The 19,921-nt window shown below is 39.7% G+C and overlaps 1 protein-coding gene across 2 annotated transcripts in view; it reads right to left on the bottom strand.

Moving 5' to 3' along the window:
• The window catches only part of FCHO2 (FCH and mu domain containing endocytic adaptor 2), a 76,113-nt gene extending 56,885 nt beyond the window's left edge, over positions 1–19,228 (bottom strand). For both annotated transcript variants that reach the window (XM_063127930.1, XM_063127931.1), the window contains exons 1-2: positions 19,012–19,228; positions 1,889–1,980 (exon numbers count right to left, since the gene is read on the bottom strand). In XM_063127930.1, the coding sequence (XP_062984000.1) occupies positions 1,889–1,980; positions 19,012–19,044 (125 nt within the window). In that variant the 5' untranslated portion in view covers positions 19,045–19,228. The remainder of the gene's footprint in view (positions 1–1,888; positions 1,981–19,011) is intronic.
• Between the last annotated feature and the right edge of the window lie 693 nt (positions 19,229–19,921).

Genomic DNA, 19,921 nt, shown 5'->3' with positions numbered 1-19,921 from the left:
ATGTTATGTGACCTAAAATAAATGTCATGTTACCATCTCCACATGTAACCGTAAGAACTGACAGTGCTGTTTCAGCATGGCTGGCTTCATGCATAGATATCCCGGGGATGAGGAGACTCTTTTTAGACACATCTCTCACTCCCAGTTGCACATTTACTAGCTGCAACTGTTTGAGGAGTGTCAACATGCTCTAGGATTGCATGTACAGGTCTGCACAATACCCTTTGTAGAGAAACTACAATAATTCAGGACTGAAGAATTCACCATTGTGAAAAGAATCAGCTCACCAAGGAGGCAAGACCACATCCTGAAAGTGTCTGGGTTTTCACAATGAACTCTAATTAGGAGATATCTAGTGACAGAGAATTTTGATCATCATATCAGAACAGAACAGACTGCTAACTAAAGCTGGCCAGCATTTGCCATTCAACTAAGTATGGATGGAGCAAGAAGATTACAACAGTGAGCTGCCATCTGGCTACACTTGTAGCACATATAAGTGTGGTTGACTAAGAGAAAACCAAATTTTTATTCAGATCTGTTTTCCTGCCTCAGACCCCAACTCCTTACACAGGGTGTTAATGTGTTCTGTGGTTTTTGTGAGCTTTATCACATGGATTTGGATTCGTTTTATGTTTTATGTGTCGGCTTAAAACCAGTCTTTAAGTAAAGCTATGCAGCACTGATTTTTCCCACCCTAGGAACAGATTATCCCACATCTGCCTACCATAGGATTTCAGTAACTTCTTTAAAACTAAAAGCATAATTGTGCTGGATGCTGTTTATGTGTTGGTCTATATTCTTCTCTTTTACCCATAATGATTCCATTTGTTTGCCAATGTCCTATGCATTCTCTGTTAAGGAAAAGCATATTATATGATCTATCGATGCAAATCAATGCTAAGCCAATAAAGTTAGTAATAACATGGAGGAAGTGAGGTGCTAAGACTTTGACCTAGTAAGGCTAATAGTTACATAAATCTTTTTAAAACAATGTTCAAATTGGTAAAAACAGTTATCCAAAAAATGAAGAACACACACTTCAGAGAATTAACAGTTCACTAGTAACTTGTCCTTCTAAGCCAAGCTACCTTTGATTCATTAAGCAATCCTAAAAAGATTTAACTGAGAATAAGTCACACTAAAAATGTAATCCCATGGGTTCCACCCTCAATGCTCGCAAGCCACCAAACCTGGAGGCTACAAGCATCCCATACAGTAGCCTTCCTCAACCTGGGGCGCTCCAGATGTGTTGGACTGCATCTCCCAGAATGCCCCAGCCAGAGCTGGCTGGGGCATTCTGGGAGTTGTAGTCCAACACATCTGGAGCGCCCCAGGTTGAGGAAGGCTGCCATACAGGGTAGGAGGAACAGCAGAGGCAATTTTCATGTCCCTGTCCTCTCGCCCCACATTTTTGCTACATGGGCTTTTTTGCCTGTCTAGTCACAGCGTTTCAGAGAAGGGAATGAGGTTGAAGAGCCCCCTAAATAGCTCATATCCTGGCCTCTCCAGTCTCTTCCCCTCCCACCAAAACACCTGAGCTCAGAGAAACAGCATGCAGGGCGAGGTCGAAGCTCCGATTCAGAGAGCTGTCTCTGATCTTGGAGCTGGAAATCCAAAATGTCCTATGGCCCTTAGGGGCATTGAATTGCTCTCTAAATGCAATGGGGCTTATTTATTAGTAGACATGCATAGAAGTGGCTTGTAAAGACTGTCAAACTACAATACAGTGATTCACTAATAAATCAATATGCATTATGTCTTTTTTGACACATCTAGAGTAGCTTAAAATAATATAGTTAGATTGTTTAAAGAAGAGGTTTTAGGATATTATAACACATTATTCAAGCCCTCAAACATCTGTATAATGGGCTAACAAAGAACTTACCGTTCTCTTATAAAATCTGCTAGTTCCTTTGTAGATACATGTCCATGTTTCATATTATGATAAAGGACATCAAAGCCATTGTTCCTTTCCCCCTAAAACAAAAATATTACAGTGACATAAATATAAATGTGTAGCTCTTTGGATGTGCTAAGATGAACATGTTAATAATTTTTCTGTGCTTTCATTCCCCGCCCTTAACATTTAAACAATGAAATATATGCTGTTGAGTTGTAAATATTTTAAGATGCAAAAAGTATTACAACAAAAATAATTTTGAAGTAAATATTTGAATTTGTTTAAATATGACAATGTTTTATTTTAATTACTTTATTCTGAAAATAATTTGTTTCAAATACCTTGGGCTATTAGAAAAACATTTTGGAGATATTTATGCAGCATGTAAAATTAACCTGGCATTCTTCTGTTTGCTAATCATCAGTCAAACATCCCACAGTAGATTTAAGGTGTTGGGAATTTTCCCCAGAAAAGTTTCGGATTCATAGTTTTCCAGAAAGCCTATACCACAAGTTGCTGGCACAGGCTTTTCTGAGCTGCAATATTTTGAATGTTCATACATCCCACTGACCTCACTTACCTAAGGCTGGAGTCAGATTTAAGATGGGTCAACTGCGATGGAGGAAGTAGACTCTCCCACCCACTCACACAGCAACCCCTCCAGTTCGCTGAAACTGCTATACAGAGAGTCAGGAGACCCTGCTGAATTGCGTGAGTTGTAGTTTGTATAGGAGGGGGAACCTCCAAAAATTGGGCGGAGGGACCTTCGCAAGCAAAGCCCTTCCTCTCACAAAAGGCAGCTCCTGGATCCAACCCCTAGTGTTCAGGCATGCAAACACATTGTAGTGAAGTGTGCAATCTAGAAAACTTAGGGTGGAATTCAACAGGGTGTTTATGCCCCTGCAGTTCTCTTGCGCCACACAGATTCTGTTCCACAAGCGGTGGGTTGCATTGATTCCGTTGTGTAAGCAGGACATACTGCTTGTGCAACACAGATTTAGCATTTTCCAGAGGAAGCCCTGAAAAAAGTGGAAATACTTGTTTCTTGATTGGGATAGTTTTGAGGTGCTCCCTTATGCAAGCTCTACCAACATTCCATATTCCAGAAATGAGTGTTTTCAGCCCCTGTATCAACTTTACCTAAATTCTTTCTGAGTGTGTTGAATGTTTCTTTATAAGAGGGTGTTTCTGTTTCTAAGAGTGATGGGCAATCTACTTCTCTCTTGCCAATGCTGGGTCAATTGACCAGTTAAATGGATTTTTATTAAAAGATTATACGGTTATATCTCTCTCCTGAAAGACAGTATCTCCTGCTTCAGACTCTACACACACACCATTTAATGAGCCAAAATGATAATTTGAGGGCAAATCTACAGTTCTTGATCCATCCAATACACATTCTCTTCCAACTCTATTTCTTCTGGCACAGAATCACAGTAGTCAAATATATAGTATTTCTTAGATTGTGAGACGCACACTAATTTCAGTACCACCAACAGAAAAAAAAGCTTTGATTCTAAGAAATAATAAACGCACCTGCGATTCTAAGACGCACCCCATTTTTAGAGATGTCTATATGGGGGGAAAGTGTTCTCAGAATCGAAGAAATATGGTAGATTTCTCAACTAAATTAGGTAATGATTTTTTAGTTGAAACTTGCCAAAACTGGGCTCAAGTGGTAACCATTTTGCATAGTAGTATATTAATAGTATATAAAGTTGTCAAAGACACTGATTAAGTAAAACATAAATAAAATGTAGCATATAAAATAGATCCAAACAATTGATGAAAATCTTAAAATAAGTAAACTCACTATCGTTAAACTTACAGTAGCTTCAAGTTTCTATTTTTACAAATAAAATAATTGAAGAAGGCTATTACTTGCTTAGCTATGCTAGAAACAAAAGTTGCTTCATTGCCAAACAAGAGTTTTAAAATTCAGAAATGTTGTTTGGGAAACAAGGTGATGCCTTTTATCTTTTCTCCAGAGTTTTAATATATTTAGGATATTAACAATGCAAGTTCCTGTAATATGTTTCCTGTTATGTACTCATTGTGAAATGCTCTGGTCATTTGATAGTGCTTGCACAGCTACTTTCATTTCCATGTTAGCATTAGATTTAACTAAGTTGATTTAGAGAATAGTCAAATGTTAACATAAACATTTGTAACTTCTGTTCCTATAGTGCTAATGTCCTGGACATAAAGGTTGGGAAATGAACCCTTGTTCATTAATGCTCACATGTAAAGAGTCTGCGTACACAGAAGGGGTGAGGTTATAAGAATTATATATGTTCATGCACTACATATGATGTCCACAGGTCATGTATATGATCAGCCTGTCTACATAACACATGTGGGGAATAACTATACATCCATACAACAACTTCCACTGCAATGTATTTTCCCCAAATTTCTGGTGTCCTAAAGTACTGAATCAGTACTAGGAGTGGGGGAGAAATTTGTTTGGTTCTCATTTTAATATGAACTGACCGAATTTTCACTTCCTGAATTAATAGGAAGTGAACTAACTGGCGAGATCATATTACGCCAGTCCTTTTACAACTTCATTGGCTGCCAGTCCAGGTCTGGGCCCGATTCAAAGTGCTGGTATTGACATTCAAAGCCCTAAACGGTTTGGGGCCAGGTTATTTGAAGGAACACCTCCTCCCATAAGTACCTGCCCGGACCTTAAGATCATCTGCAGGGGCCTTTCTCCGTGAGCCCCTGCCAAAGGAAGTGAGGCAGGTGGCTACTAGGAGGGCTTTCTCCACTGTGGCACCCCGGTTGTGGAAGGAGCTCCCCAGAGAGGTCCGCCTGGCGCCTACACTGTACTCCTTTCGTCGCCAGTTGAAGACCTTTTTATTCTCTCAGTATTTTAACACTTAATTTTAACTTAAATTTAAATTTTACAGTTTTAACTCTGTATTTTAATTTTATATCAATTTTGCTGCGTGGTTTTTATTCTGGTTGTGCTTTTTATATTGTATTTTGTATTTGTGCTTTTAACCTGTTGGTTGTCTTACTATGGTTTTAATTTTTGTGAACCGCCCAGAGAGCTTCGGCTATGGGGCGGTATAGAAATGTAATAAATAAATAAATAAAATAATACACAAACCAGAACACAATTATCCTTGGGCTTTTGCAGTTCTGATTTAAAAAATGCTTATAAAAATGCACATACATTTTCATGCAGACATTTTACCAAAAATATCAAACTGATGTGGGAATAGGAGAAATAAATTTGTACTTTTAAAAATTAGCAAGTTGTAAAAAGCAAAACAGATAGAATGGTCCATTCCTTATCAGTATCCAAGATTTTCTCTGGATAGTGGGATAGGATGGAAAAAAGAACAAAAATGTAAAGCTTAACTCTATTCTTGATTTTCATTACGAAAAAACTGTGTGACAAATTAAACTGCTTCATTTTAATCCAGAGATATTAGAAAAGTTTTTTTAAAAATGTTTTGTTTGGCTTATTCACTGCTCTCTGAAACAGCTGACAAAATTTCTTACAGCCATCCATCACTACTGCCAGAAGGAAATGTTATCTAACTAGGAACAAGGAAGACCCAACACCATGACCCCATTTTCAGTCTCGGTTTAATCAAATGAATGGTAGAATAATGGCATACTTCCCATGAACTTCCGTAAAAAAAATCATCAATATGACTGCAAAGAAACAGCCCATCTTGAGTTCTTTCAGATTGAACCCTGAGCAAATGTGGGGAAGGGATGAGTGTGAAAGGGATGAGTGTGAAAAATACGTGAGAGAAGGGTTCTTCATTGTTGAAAATACAGTACATTGTTCTAGCACAGTGGTTCCCAATTGGAGGTCCACGTAACCCACCCAGGGGATCCGTGGCACCATTCACATATTCACCATTCATTTCTGGAGTCTGTTGACAATGAATTCCTACCAGAAGTAAAATATAACATAACTGAGCACCTGCGACTAGTTTCAGAGATTACTTTCCTGCACCTAATCCTGAAAACTCATGGATAAGGAATCCTTTTGAACGTGGTGATGTACAACTAACAACTCTATCTGTGGAAGAGCAAGATGCACTTGTTGACGTGACTTGTGATGGTTCATTGAAATCATTTTTCAAAGAATATAAACTGGACCAATTCTGGGTGACTGTTTTTCCTAATTATAAGAAGTTAGGTGAAAAAGCTTTGAAAAATCTAGTTCCCTTTTGTTCCACATATCTTTGTGAACAAACATTTTTGACGTTTTGTTATATGAAGAACAAGCATAGAAATCGGCTCGATGTTGATCCAGATTTGAGATTAAAAGTAGGAAATATTAAACCGGTTGTGGCAGGAATTGTTCAGGACAAAAACGAGGCATGATTTATCCCATCACATTTAGGTTTAGTAGCTCCTAGACATGTCATAATTTGTTCAATTGTAAACTAGACATTAGTAAAATTAAATTCATCTTTATATTCCTAACTAAATCATTGTCATTTTTGCGTGGTAATATCACAAATATCACAAATTGTATGGTCTGTTTTTTAGTATACCTAAAATCCTTTGCTTATTAGGGGCTACCCCTTATTTTCTCCAAAAATTGCTTCGCACAGGTAACTACCATAGAGATAACAATTTTTTCAAAAGTAGGGGGTCCATGGCTTGGCATTTGAAAAACAAGGGGTCCGCAGTACTTCGCTAATTGGGAACCACTGTTCTAGCATTTAACTGTTAGTGGTGGTTATTACTCCTTCACCTTTCTAAATAAACCAAGTTCTAGTATTATGGATGGAACATTATTTAATGAGCAAACAACAAAGCTTTGTTCATTTGGATTTTAAAAACACTTTTTGTTAGATAAGCTTACTAAATTATTCTTCTCACTGCAAATGGTTTAAGAAACCTGCATTGAAAGGTGAGACTTGAATCACAAAGACAGGGTTGAGAAAACATAAGGACAAGCAAATGAGGAAGAAAAAATGAATTAAGAAGGGAATGAAGTCATTTGAGACCCCTTCCACTCACATAAGGGCTGTTTTCATCTTAGCAGAAGAGTTAACAAAAACTCTGAGATGTTCTATTTCTGTAAGGGTTTGTGTAACCATTTGCAAAAGCGTTTTTTGCGGGGTGGTATTCCCCCCTGGTTTCTGTATCTTTAACCACTTATATTTCAAATTACTTACACATGTACAAAGCAATCCCCAAAGTTGGAGCACAAACAGTTCCCTATTGGAAAGTAAGACTTGCTTTGCTCTTAGGAATTTAAAGTAGCTGGTTTTTTGACCAGATGCTGTAAACACTTTGCAATGTGCAAATAAATGTACTACAACCATTAGCACCTGTAAACTGCTACAGAGAACTACAAATTTAGCCATTACAGCTGTCCATAGTGCTTTGCCACTGAAAATCTGCAGATTAGGGCTTGCTTCAGGGAGCTCCATAACCCCATTGTACAGACATTAGTCTCCAGCCTAGTGTGACACTGCTCCAGATCCTTTGTTGCACAAAGTTTTCCACTAGTGCTTGTGCAACAAAGTCCTGAGACAATGTTAATGAGTGAACTTCTTCTGCTCATACATGTTTGATACAACCTATGTGCGTTAATACCGTGCTTTCTCTTGATCATAACTCTCTAGCATATGACTTTTCTTTAAAATAATCCTTTAGGACTGAATAGCATTTGCCTAAAACTTTAAACAGACTTGAAACCATTATAATTAAAACTTTCCTCTTTTTACTCTAATCTCAAAGTCAAAATTTAGTAGAAATACTTTAAGCTTGATCTTGTTCCAGTTACCAAAAAGGAATCTTATAAACCAAGCATATTTCGAGGAGTTTGCAGCCTGTTAATAATATTCCCACATTACCTCAAAGAAGCTGCATGATGAATCTATTTTACATTCACTATGAAAGGTGATATTTAAAGAGCTTATGTGTGAAGTGCATTAAACGTCTCACCCCCAATCCCCGCCTCCCAGAAAATCTTGGCTTTAACCAAAGGAATCTCATTAGGTTGTCCCCCTGACTCCTTTGACTCTGATGGTTCTCTGGGGATTTATTTCTGACGCGATTATTAAATGGCTCAGGAGTTTGGAAGCATTCCTTACTATCTTCTCTGGTCCTAAGATGTCTACAATTGGGGGAGTAGGACAGGTCCATTTTGAAAATTATGGCTGGCCCATACCATACCCCTCCCATGAAAATTGTCTTGCCATCCATACCATCAAACTTCACAAGCCTATGTTAGTTACTAAGGGTTGTATACAACTGTGTCCTTCTGTCAGCAGAATGCCAGTAGCAGATTGACTTCCCCGTCCTAATACCCTCCCACACACTGTAGAGGGTTGGAGGACTTTCCAGAACAGATTTGGGGGTGGGGGAGGGCCTGTAGGGATGATGAAGGGGATGGAAATGACTGTTCTGATCACATAACATTCAATTTACCCCTAAATATTTATGTCCCAGCCAAATAAATGAAGCAGTAGTGTTACTGTAAACAGTAATTATTGTCTGATGATATGGTAAACCCCTCTACCATCAAGTACAGGTCTACATGGTCTTTGAAAACATGAAACACCAGAAGTGTATCATACACATTGATACACATTGATCTTTGGGAGTGTTATAAATTAAACGACACATATTATGTTAATATGAGCCTTACAGAATAGTTACCTTGCTACTTTGCTTAGACTACTAAGGATTAATTCACAGGCAAATTTTCACTGTGTTTAGATACTACTTGGCATAAGCCATATTATAGCTAATTATTTACAGTGAAATACTAAATAAGTCTGTAGTTTCTTTCCTCTAAATACATACATAAATCAACTTACCAAGGATGTGGATAAGTCTTGAAATCATCAACTCAAATTGTCACAAACATTACAAACTAACACTACAGAAGAGCCATGAGAGTTCACAAGGTAATCAACAGCAACATTAACATAAACGTATGACTGACACTTGAGACAGCAGTTTTATACATCTTCATAATCAACAGATAACAGCTTTCTTTGCTGTGGCACTCTGGTTGTGGAATGCCCTCTCCTTGGAGGCCCGACTGGCACCGATGCTGGCTTTGTTTTGGCACCAAGTTAAAGCTTGGCTTTTAATCAAGGGCTAAATTTGCCTAATGGTAGTTTTAATTGTATATATAACTTTTAAATTTTCTACTGGTTATAGCTTGCTTAATGGTTTAATATGTGTTTTTTAGCTGCATACATTATTTATTGTTTCATACTCTTGAAGTGATTTTATCTGTATGCCACCCTGAGATTTTAATGATATAGGACAGGATACAAGTGTTTTAATAAATAAATAGCCTGCAGTATGTATGAAAGTATATGTTTAGCAAATTTTATTGGTTATCACAGGACTTGTGAAATCCAATTTAAGTTTCTATCCTAACTACGTAAATTTAGAACTATTTAAGAAGCCTATGTTTTCCTAGCTGTGGCATTTTGCTCTGCCACCTAAAGACAGTCCAACCAGCACCCCTTTCCCTAGTATCGAAGGATAGCAGTTCTGCCAAAGAAGCGTAGGATTTAAAAAACCAACAAACCTTCCATTAGCTCAAGTGGGCTTTAGACCTATTAGGCCATATTCCTATGTCACATTGACCCGACTTCCTCTGGCAGCCCCCAAATGCTACCCAGAGAGTCAGGAGATCCTCCTAAATGGTGGTGGTCCTGCGATGGTGAGGACACAGATGGGGAAGGGGGATCCTCTAGAAACAGGAAAGTGCCTGCCCAAACAACTAAAATATACCTCCACAGTTTCTGGGATCCCCCTTCCCTCTTAGCCTCTCATGCCACAGCATACCCATTTCAGGAGGGTTCTCCAACCCTCTATGGAGCATTTTTGTGGGGATCTGAGAGCTGCTAGGAAAGGAGGGAAATTACCTTCAAGGAACAGGGAAATTACCTTCAAGGAAATGTCTTCCACCATTATGACACTGGACGTCCCCGCATCTATAAATAATAATAACAACAACAACAACAACAACAACAACAACTTTAAGCCAGCCCAAGTTCACTGCATGAACCTATACAGTGTATTGCATCTCAGTCATGTTAAAACGTGGAAGAGGTTTGGTGGAGATTTGAGAAGGAAGTAAAATAAAGCTTGACAGCTAAAGCTGTACTACAGAAGGTAAAGCCAAGGATAGATTCAGACTTGCCACAAGCTTATATACATAAATCAAGCCTTAATACATTTTCAGGAAGCCTAGGAATAAATACTTATATATGTAAGTATGTATCAAATTTATGGTTTTACATCTTTTAGGTGTATACCAATAGAAGAAATATATGAAGAGCCCTTTACAGGAGAGCAAGCAACAGCTTCTGTCTAAAGGTCTCAAAACACCAAATTAGATGGAAGTTCACAACTGATTACAAATCAATTATCTTGGAATGGAGCAGAAAGCTCAAAGTAAAAAGCATCTCCCTAAATGAATATCAAATAAGAACATAAGAAGTATCATGCTGGATCAGTCCATCTAGTCCAGCAATGTGTTCACACAGTGGCCAACCAGCTGTTGGCCAGGGACCAACAAAGCAGGACACGATACAACAGTACCCTCCCACCCATGTTCCCCATCAACTGGTGCATACAGGCTTACTGCCTCAGATACTAGAGGTAGTACATAGCCAGCAAGGCTGGTAGCCATTGATAGCCTTCTCCTCCATTGTAAATTATATTTACAATACTCAGTAAATAATAGTTTCATTCATTTCATAAAGTATGACAACTATGAAGTAAAAGTTAGCCTCCAAAATTAAAACAATTAAAGGTGCAATTTTATGCATGTTTAGACAGAAATTCTATGCATGTTTAGACAGGAGTTTTTTCTGTCTAAACATGTTTAGAATTACACTATAAATGAACATTTTATATATTCATGTAGTGTAACAGGTAGGCCGCTTTGTTGGATAAATGATAAAGTTAATCATGTGTTTATATAAAATCTAATGTCCATGTGAAAAAACTAAGGAGAATATGTTATCCATTTGGAGCGGTACACAGACGAACAATATACAAGTTGTATCTGAAAAAATATCAAAATAAAAGTGAAAGGAAAACTTGCAACTTAGCAGCAAGGTCATGTAGGACGACCAATTACTTTTAACTAGGATGCTCTTATATACTGTCTAATTCATCTATAGCAGAGATGGGAACCTCTCACCCATAATATTCAAGCTAATATAATAATAATCAAGCGTTCCTTTCTCAGTGCTTAGCAGGGGGAAGCTCTTATATCTAATCCACTGCTCACTGGAGATAAGAGCTTCTATCTGTGGGGCAGAGGGATTGGGACCAGGGAAGGAAGCTGCTGAGTGATTCAGTCCTTGTCCTACAGGGGCTTGACCCAGTTACTTGTTAGCAGGCATGATCATATGCTTACTTCTATATAGACATGTGTAGATTTGATATTTGAGATGTTATTTTAAAGTGCTGCTGAGTGATTCTGACCTTTCAACTATAAATTAGTAACAACAGAATTTGGAGGGGAGGGGAAGGGATTCTTCAGCCCCAGCCATTTTTGCCTTTGACCCTGTCCACTATTGGAGTACGCTGCCCCAAGACCTTTTCTGGAATGGAATTCGATCCTCAGACTGAAAAAAGGTTAGTCGCTCCTGGTCTACAAGTTTTCCTTGGAAAAAAATCTTGAAAGAATGAGCTGGATATGGAAGAACTTTCTATTATGGAATTTGCTATTAGATTTTGCCTGAACAGGCTTGTATGCATGTCCATTACACAGAAGAGCCAAGCAACAATGAATAAGCGTCACACAATTTGCATGCATGGGGTTGGCTGCCTATTAAATCAGACCTATGTGATCCACATCATAGTTGATCACAATTGCTGTAGTGTTATCAGCAATGGTATCTGGGTTGGGTTTAGTGCTTGGTTATTGTTATCTTGCCTATACCACAGTATTCCTCATTAAATACAATATGCCATAAAATGGCATAATCTGTGATAATGTCAACATAATAATTTAAACCTATTGCCTCACATACTACTTTTCCATGAATTCCATCCTGATCACCTTTGTCTGGACAAACTTTTATAAATGCCCGTCTTAAAATGTGGCACCAAGTAGTGAACATAGCACTCCAGATGTGGCATGATCAGCACAGAACAGAGTGAAACTATTACTGCCCATGATCTGGATACCAAACTTCTGTTAATATATCCTAAGATGTGCAGCTTGTGATTACTTAAGACAACTAGATCCTTTTCTCATGTACTCCTGCCTGGCCAGTTCTTCCCCATCCTATATTTGCACTTTTGATCTTTAAAAAAATTGTACCTGAATGCCAGACTTTACATTTATTTCTGCTGAATGGCATATTGTTGGTTTCAACCCAGCATTCCAGCTCTCAAGATAGTTTTGAATCTTGATTCTATCTTCTATGGTGTTAGATATCTCTTCCAGCTTTGTTGTCATCTGCCAATTTTATAAGCCTCTATACTCTCATCCAAGTCATTACAAAAATGTTGAACAGCACAGGGCCTAGTACAGAGCCTTGTGGCATGCCACTCAAGACCTTCCTCTAGGCTGACATACAGTTATTTAACTAGCTATGGATCCACCTATCAGTAGTATCATCTAGCCCACATTTTACCATCTTATCAACAAGGATATCATGGAGGACTTTGTTAAATGCTTTGCTGAACTCAAGATATACTCATCTTATCAACAAGGATATCATGGGGGGCTTTGTTAAATGCTTTGCTAAACTCAAGATATACTATGTCCCATGCATTCCCATAATCTGTCAAACTAGAAGTTATCGAATTTTCTCTCTGTGCCATTCTGGTGATTATTTATTTCTAAGTCTGAAAGACCATGGGGAAGAGAATGAAGAGTTACCTACCTAACCCTATTACAAACTATGAAGCGGTTCACATGTATGTTCATCACCTGATGACTACAACATCAAATGATGATTCAAATTTGTGAATATGAACCAAAACACACATAGTATACCTTTCTGTGCACTGTATATTCCATATCACATGTTTGAATGCTCTTCCATATAAAAAAATATCCTATACAAAACTAGCATATTAGGAAAATGCTCTATATAGGAAAGCATTCAAAACACATAACCCCCTACTTAAATTTTCAAATGGTACAGCCTAACAACTGACTCATCATATAAGGCATTATAGGTAAAATACTCAAGGCAGAATTTTAATATTCCCTTACACGGGTTTTCTGGAAAGTGGAAAATTTTCCAATGTCCTAAATCAAATGGGATCTCATTTAACATATTTGATAAACAAAACTAAAGTGGGTTCATTTTATGTGCCATGCATGCATTTCAAAATTGCATATATCTAATAGCAAAAGGAAGATGAACTGAAATATTTGGTTATGGGGAGGGGATGTGGAGATCAATAAAGCACACTTGTGGTTTCATGCAAGCACAGGTTTAGTTTTGTTTTTACTATCACTGGAGTTAGAATTTTAATTTTGGGTTTGATATGACTTACTACAATAAGGTGAATTTATAAGTTGATTTTTGGTTTGGATTTTGCACACTTTAGATTTTACCATACCTTCAGCAATGTGGGTTTTCTGAAAAATTCTGAATTGGAAAAAAATCCTTCGAAAATTAGGTTAATTTGCATAGGGTCATTTGAATCTGAAAATTTTCAGTTTGGATTGCTTTCAATCTAATTTAGCAAGTTATTTTACTTGTATTTAGTAAACAATGAAAGATCCCATGTTAACTTTTTGTCCCAATACACTCCAAGAATTGGACTTGAAATATCTGAAGGTAATATTAAAGTATACTTAATGTGATTAAAATGTTATGTAGACATTTTATAAGAATGCTTGTAGAAGTTTAAAGTTCATAATATGTAATTCCCTTACATTTAAAGTTCATAATATGTAATTCCCTTACATTGTTTAAGTAAAAAAGGTACTAAAACTGTTGACACACTAATCAATTTTCGTATGATAGGCTGACAACCACTCATCTGACAACCACTAATCTATTTCAACATTCAACCCTCTTCCACTGAAGTTGTTGGGGCACCTTCAGTTTCACTGTTACTACATATTAGTTCCGTTTCACACTGAGACATAATGTATTCCAATGACATACATGCATTTTCTCATATACTTGCTAGGAATAATCACCTGAAAAACATTAATTACAACTTTGAGACTCCCCAGCTTACCAAATACCGTATTTGCAATTGGCATCCATTAATTGTTACTAACAAACTTATAAAATAGAGTTTTTTCCACAGAACAATTAAGGAATGGAATATTTTGCAGAGTTTACTGACCTACATCACTGCATATATCTCACAACTTCCTGAAAATAAACTGACAAGAATGAGAGAGAGAGAGAGAGAGAGAGAGAGAGAGAGAGAGAGAGAGAGATGGAAATGTAATGTACTGGATCCAAACTTCAATTTCCACAAGTGGAAAGGCTCCTTCGATCCACAGAATGTTTTTGATCCAGAAGAATCCCGTGTGTGGGTGTGATTTTAGTCATTTTCTCCTCACCCTGCAACACAAAGTGCCACTTCCCACACTATTCCAAAGGGTTCCCAAAAGATTTTTGGAGGGCACAAAGGGCTGAAGGAGCAAGAGCAAACAGGTAAACAATGCTGCCAGCAAGAGCAAAGTCTGGATCCAAGCCCAAAGATATATACTTCCTAGGAATAGTAAAAAAAAAGTTACGTAGAACCTTGAAAATGATCAACAGAATGAACAAGCAGAATCTGCAACACTCTCACAGTGTAACTCAACCCCCAAAAGAAGTGTCCTGTTATAGCCTTGTAGTACTGTTCAGACTTTGGTTGGGATAAATTTCAGGAGTTTCCTCCCCACCTCTCTCTCCTACTGTTCTACATAGTATAGCACCAAGCTGGGAAACGTAGTTCTGGAGATAGGAAGGGATCTCGTCAACCCTAATCTCCTCTTCCAGTATACTTACTATAAGCTATCAGGGGCTGAGCAGGTCAACTCCCTCCTTTGCCCTCCATTTCTTTTCTCTCTTTTCTTTTTTCTTTTCAACTGATACATGAGCATTCTCTGTCTTAAATTGTTGTCAGACATAAGCTCAGTTCAGACAACACGTTAGCCAATTCAGTGTGAAAACTCCACTAAATGGTTAAGTTTTTAGGAGGTACTCCCCACACAACAAGTTCTAACTCCACCGTTGTGTGACTGTGGGCTACCTTGGAGTTAAGTAAAATCCATTGTGATGTTTGATTGACAGTTCCCCCGCCCTCTCTCCTCCCCCGGTCCTGCCTATGATATCCCATCAGCCATTGCTGGGGAAAAAACCAATCCCGGTGGCTCTCCTAGAGCGGCACTCGCTCCTTTCGCAGCTCTTGCTAGGGAACTCTGTACCCAGTGGGAAAAGTCAACTCAATGCAACAGAAAACTCCACAGAGCCCTCCACACAACATGCAACACAACGGTGCAGGAACTATCCTCTACACAGTGTGGACATTCAGCATGGAGTGTTTTTTTAAAAAAAACACTCCACCATGGGGTGAAGTTTTCCCACCAGACAATACATTTCTCAACAGTGGTGTAAAAACTCTACCATGGAGTTCTAAAACCACCGTTGAGAAACATGTTGTTTGAACTGAGCCATAAACTTGACTGATAGATTAACAAATGACCGGACTTCTGGTTACTTTAGACCTCTTCCACACACATGCACAGGCTCAACTGTCACCTGCATTCTGTAAGTTCACAATCTCCAGTCAGTTTTTTGAGTGATTATTAACAGTTTATTATTTTTTCATTATCCAGTCCAAAACAAACAGTAAACCATGGTAAATCCAAAACAAACAGTAAACCCATTTCCTCCCCTTTGTGTTTTCCCTCTCTTCTTCATATCTCCTGTATTTAAAGTTCAGTAGGACCCCCCCCCCCCCCCAGGGCTAACTGCCATCTTCACCCTGTGGGGAAGAAGACGCGAGGAAGACTGGAGCAGGCAGGCACCATCAAAGCCTGCTTCAGTTGGAAAATACCCCCCCCCCCCCAGGTTAACATCTTCACCTTGTGGGGAAGAAGGAGCTGTTGGTTTGCCCCTCCATTGGGAGATGAGAGGATGGAGCAGGGCCTTCCCACCAGCCTAAGCAGTCTCCTTAATTTCTTTTTATTGTCTCCCTCTTCCCTCCCCATACACTTTTCCTTGTGTGTTATGTCTTTTTTAGAATGTAAGCCTGAGGGTAGGGACTGTCTTCTTTATTGATACATTGTAAGCTGCTCCGAGAGCCTTTTGGCTGAGGTGCGGGATAAAAATACTCTAAATAATAATAATAAAGATGTCATGTCTATAAATAAAATCAATAAACAAAAATTGGAGAAACACGTTTGGTTTTTTTTTTTAAGTCATTTTCTTTTAATTCACAAACCTATGTATGTCGGCATACCTAGGGAGGCCCCCAAGTAATCAAAAACCAGTACCTTGTTTCTGGGTAGCTCTGTCTCACTTTAAAACTGATAAGCTCTCAACCACTTGCATTCGCTATTCAAGTGAATAATGCATTTTAAAAATGGAAACATTTTCCATGGAAAAAGCCAGTGTCGTATAGTGATTAGAGTGTCAGACTGGGACTCGGGAGATCTGTGTTCTAATCCCCTCTCAGCCTTGAAGATCACTAAGTGACTTTGGGCCAGTCTAACCTAGCTCACAAGATTGTTGTGAGGATAAAATGGAGAGGAGGGAGGAAAGTGTGAAAGAAAAATGTAATAAATCATTATAAAATAAACATACATTTTAAGTTACAGAAAAATCTTCACCCCACATCACTGTCACAGAAGATTTTTCACTGGAGTCAGTTCACACATTCATTTGCATGTGATTTTCATGATGTGCCTTTGTATGTAAATTTGCCCTTAAGTCACATCACAATGTGAGTTTGTCAAGCTTAACAGCATGTACTACCTTGAAGTTAATTCCAGTGAAACCTGCCTTAGTGATTTTTTCCAACCATTAAGGTATTAGCATAATATCTTACTGATAGTAGGCAGAGATATAGGTATTTATATAAATATTCTTCTACAGAAATGACTGGCAACTTCTTACATAGTTCTATACTTCCTTCCCTAATCCCCCAAAATAAACAAAAATAAAATAAATAGAAAAATACAGGAACAAAACTATCAATTTTCATCACATAGAATCATAGGCAACGGAGATGGGTAAATAGTATGTTTCCATTTCAGATGTTACAGGACCTAGATCCTGAGAGTAGTTAATTACCACCTGACTATAGGAATATTTGTAGAATTATCACCAAACTGTCATACTAACACCTAATAAAACTATTTTCTCTTCTAAAAGGTGTCTTTTTAAATATATCCAGTGCTTTAAAAAAAAAAGGCATAGGTCAGCCTTTTTTTGACAGCAGCCGCCCTGATCAGTTCTTGCATCAATAGCCCAAACCTTTGAAAATCACTATGGCTGCATGGAGTGCATCACATTGCATTCAGTGGGACTGACTTCTGAGTAAACAACTGTAATGTAAAATTCAGAATGACTACAATTCATCACTATGAAAGAAACATGATTTAGGGAGTCTACAAAACATAACTACTTACATATAGAACTTAGGGGTAAGAAAAGTTTAAAAGTTGTTTGACTACCACCACTTGCAGAGCAACCTTACACATGTCTATTTAGAAATAAGTCCTGTTATGTTCAATGGAGCTTACTCCCCCAGACTGCAGTCTCAATTAATTCTGTACTTCTTCACAAAATTTCAAAACCGTTCTTTGCTGAGATGAGTTTTCAAAGAAAAGCAAATCCAGTTTAGAGAAATCAAATTTGCATGGGAATTCTTAGAAACTTAATAGGGAACAAAGATACTTAAGTTTTCAGATCACAGTTAACACTAAACTAACTTTAATGGTTCTGTTTGCAGCCTGTTCATGCTATTGCAGCCTGTTCATGCTATTTCAAATTAAGGTACACTATGCTGAAGAAGGGCTATCTTGTTTTTCTTCTGAATTCTGAAGTGGGATAGATGGGGAAGAGAGCAAAGTGAAGTGGGGTAGATGAGGAAGAGAGCAAAGTGTACGTCTTTGAGGTTTCACTCCTGGATAGCACACCCGCAAAAGCATAAAGAATACATGTATATGACAGGGTTATTATTTTTTAAGTTGCTGGTTTTGCACCACAATTACTGACTACCTAAGTTTTATTTACTATTAAAACACCACAATGGTTTCTAAACCGTAACTCAAGACCAGAATAGCTAAATCAGTGTTCAGATTGCGATTTGAGATTGTTATTACAAAGTTACTCCGTTTTATTTTATTGCTTTCTTTATAGATGGCATAAGAAATCTGTACGTTATAAAGATATATTTAAATGTCTAAAAGCACCACAACGGAGGAGCTTGGAATTCCAGAAGTCGCTGAAGAAAACATCAGCGGCATTCAGCCAGAGAGGCGAGAGGGAGGGAGGTTCTTAAGTAAACTTCCACTGAGCGAAGCTCTAGTTTCTAGGGTTTTGACACCGGGAGTAATGGAGAGGGAAAGTAAACAATCCCATCCAACCTTGCCCCGTCCTTCCGCCAACGTGCGAGGCGCTTCCCTCAGGACCGGTCGCCCCAAAGCCACTTTTCCGTGCGCGAAGTGGCGCCTCCGAGGACGCCGCCGGAGCAGGTGCTCTGGTTCCTCCTCCTCACCCAGGACAGGGACTCAAAGCGCCCTCGGGGCAGGAGCCACCCAAGGATACTGGCCTAGGAACGAGCACCGTCCGCGCAGCTGCCCAAGCCCCCGGGATAGGCAGGCAGACAGACAGACAGACGCCCGCCTCGCTCGCCCAAAGCAACAGGCACTGACTGGCCTCAGGGCGGCCGCCTCAGCTCTGCCCGCGGCGAAGAAAGGAACCCCGGAGCCCAACCGGCGCCTTCCCCGCCGCAGCAACCGCCACAACGGCAGGCCCAAGCCCTGCCCCGACGCTGGCGCAGGAGCTGGGAAAGGACGCCGCCGGCTCCAGCTTGTCCTCCTGCCCCGTCTCCCTTCGCATTTCCTTCCCTTCCCTTCTATTGTGCGTGACACAAGCCAGCCCTGCGGGGGGCAGCGGAGGAAAGGAAGGGGGCTCCGAACAAAAACAGCGCCCTACCCAGAAACTCTCCACGAAGTACGCCATGACCATCCCGCCGCCGCCTCGGCCCGGCTCCGTCCGCCACCGGGGGCCTCCGAAAGAGGAAACAGCCTCCGAACGCCGCCCTTCCCCTCACCGCACAACTCCTAAACCTTTCTCCAGAGCCGGCTCAGGCGCATGCGCCGGCTCGCCGGCCAAGGCGCAGGCACCAACGCTCCACGCAGGAACGCGCCCGCCCGCCTTCCCTATGGAAGGGAGGGAGCAGGCATGCAAAGGCGCATGCGCGGTACTCTGGGAGCGGAGGACGAGGAAGGCCCGGCTCTAGGACGGCGACGGGCGCCGCCAAGGATGTGGGTAGAGCAATACGGCCGACACGGCTAGAAGCGGCCCCAATTATATCGTCTTGCAGCCTTCCCCGACCTAGCCCCTTCCAGATATGTTGGACTGCAACTCCTATCATTCCCACCTGGGAATGCTAGGCTTTGCAGTCCGACACATCTGGAAGGCGCCATAGGAAGCTGCCTTATACTGAGTCAGACCATTGATCCTTCTAGCCCAGTATTGTCGACACTGACTGGCAGCGGTCCTCCAGGGTTTCAGGCAAGATTCTTTTCTTTGCCCTACCTGGAGAAGGTGGGGATGGAATCTGGGACCTTCTACATGCAAAGCACGTGTTCTATAACACCGTGCTACTGAAGGGGGAAAACTCTTGTATTATTTTGTGTAAAGCACTTTGAGCATCCTTCTCAATGGAAAGGTGAGATAAAAACCAACCAAAGCAACTCAATAGCCTCGTTCGCACACATTGACATATCTATGGGTTGTCATTGAATTGTAAGTTGTTAAATCAGGGCTGTTGTTACATGCAAATTCTGTGCTCTGGTTTAACTATAAGTTGTTAATCTCAAACAAGCCAGAGATCACAAAC

Source organism: Elgaria multicarinata, chromosome 6, assembly GCF_023053635.1.
Source record: "Elgaria multicarinata webbii isolate HBS135686 ecotype San Diego chromosome 6, rElgMul1.1.pri, whole genome shotgun sequence".
Lineage (NCBI taxonomy): Eukaryota > Metazoa > Chordata > Lepidosauria > Squamata > Anguidae > Elgaria > Elgaria multicarinata.
This window is presented reverse-complemented; position numbering and strand designations above follow the sequence as displayed.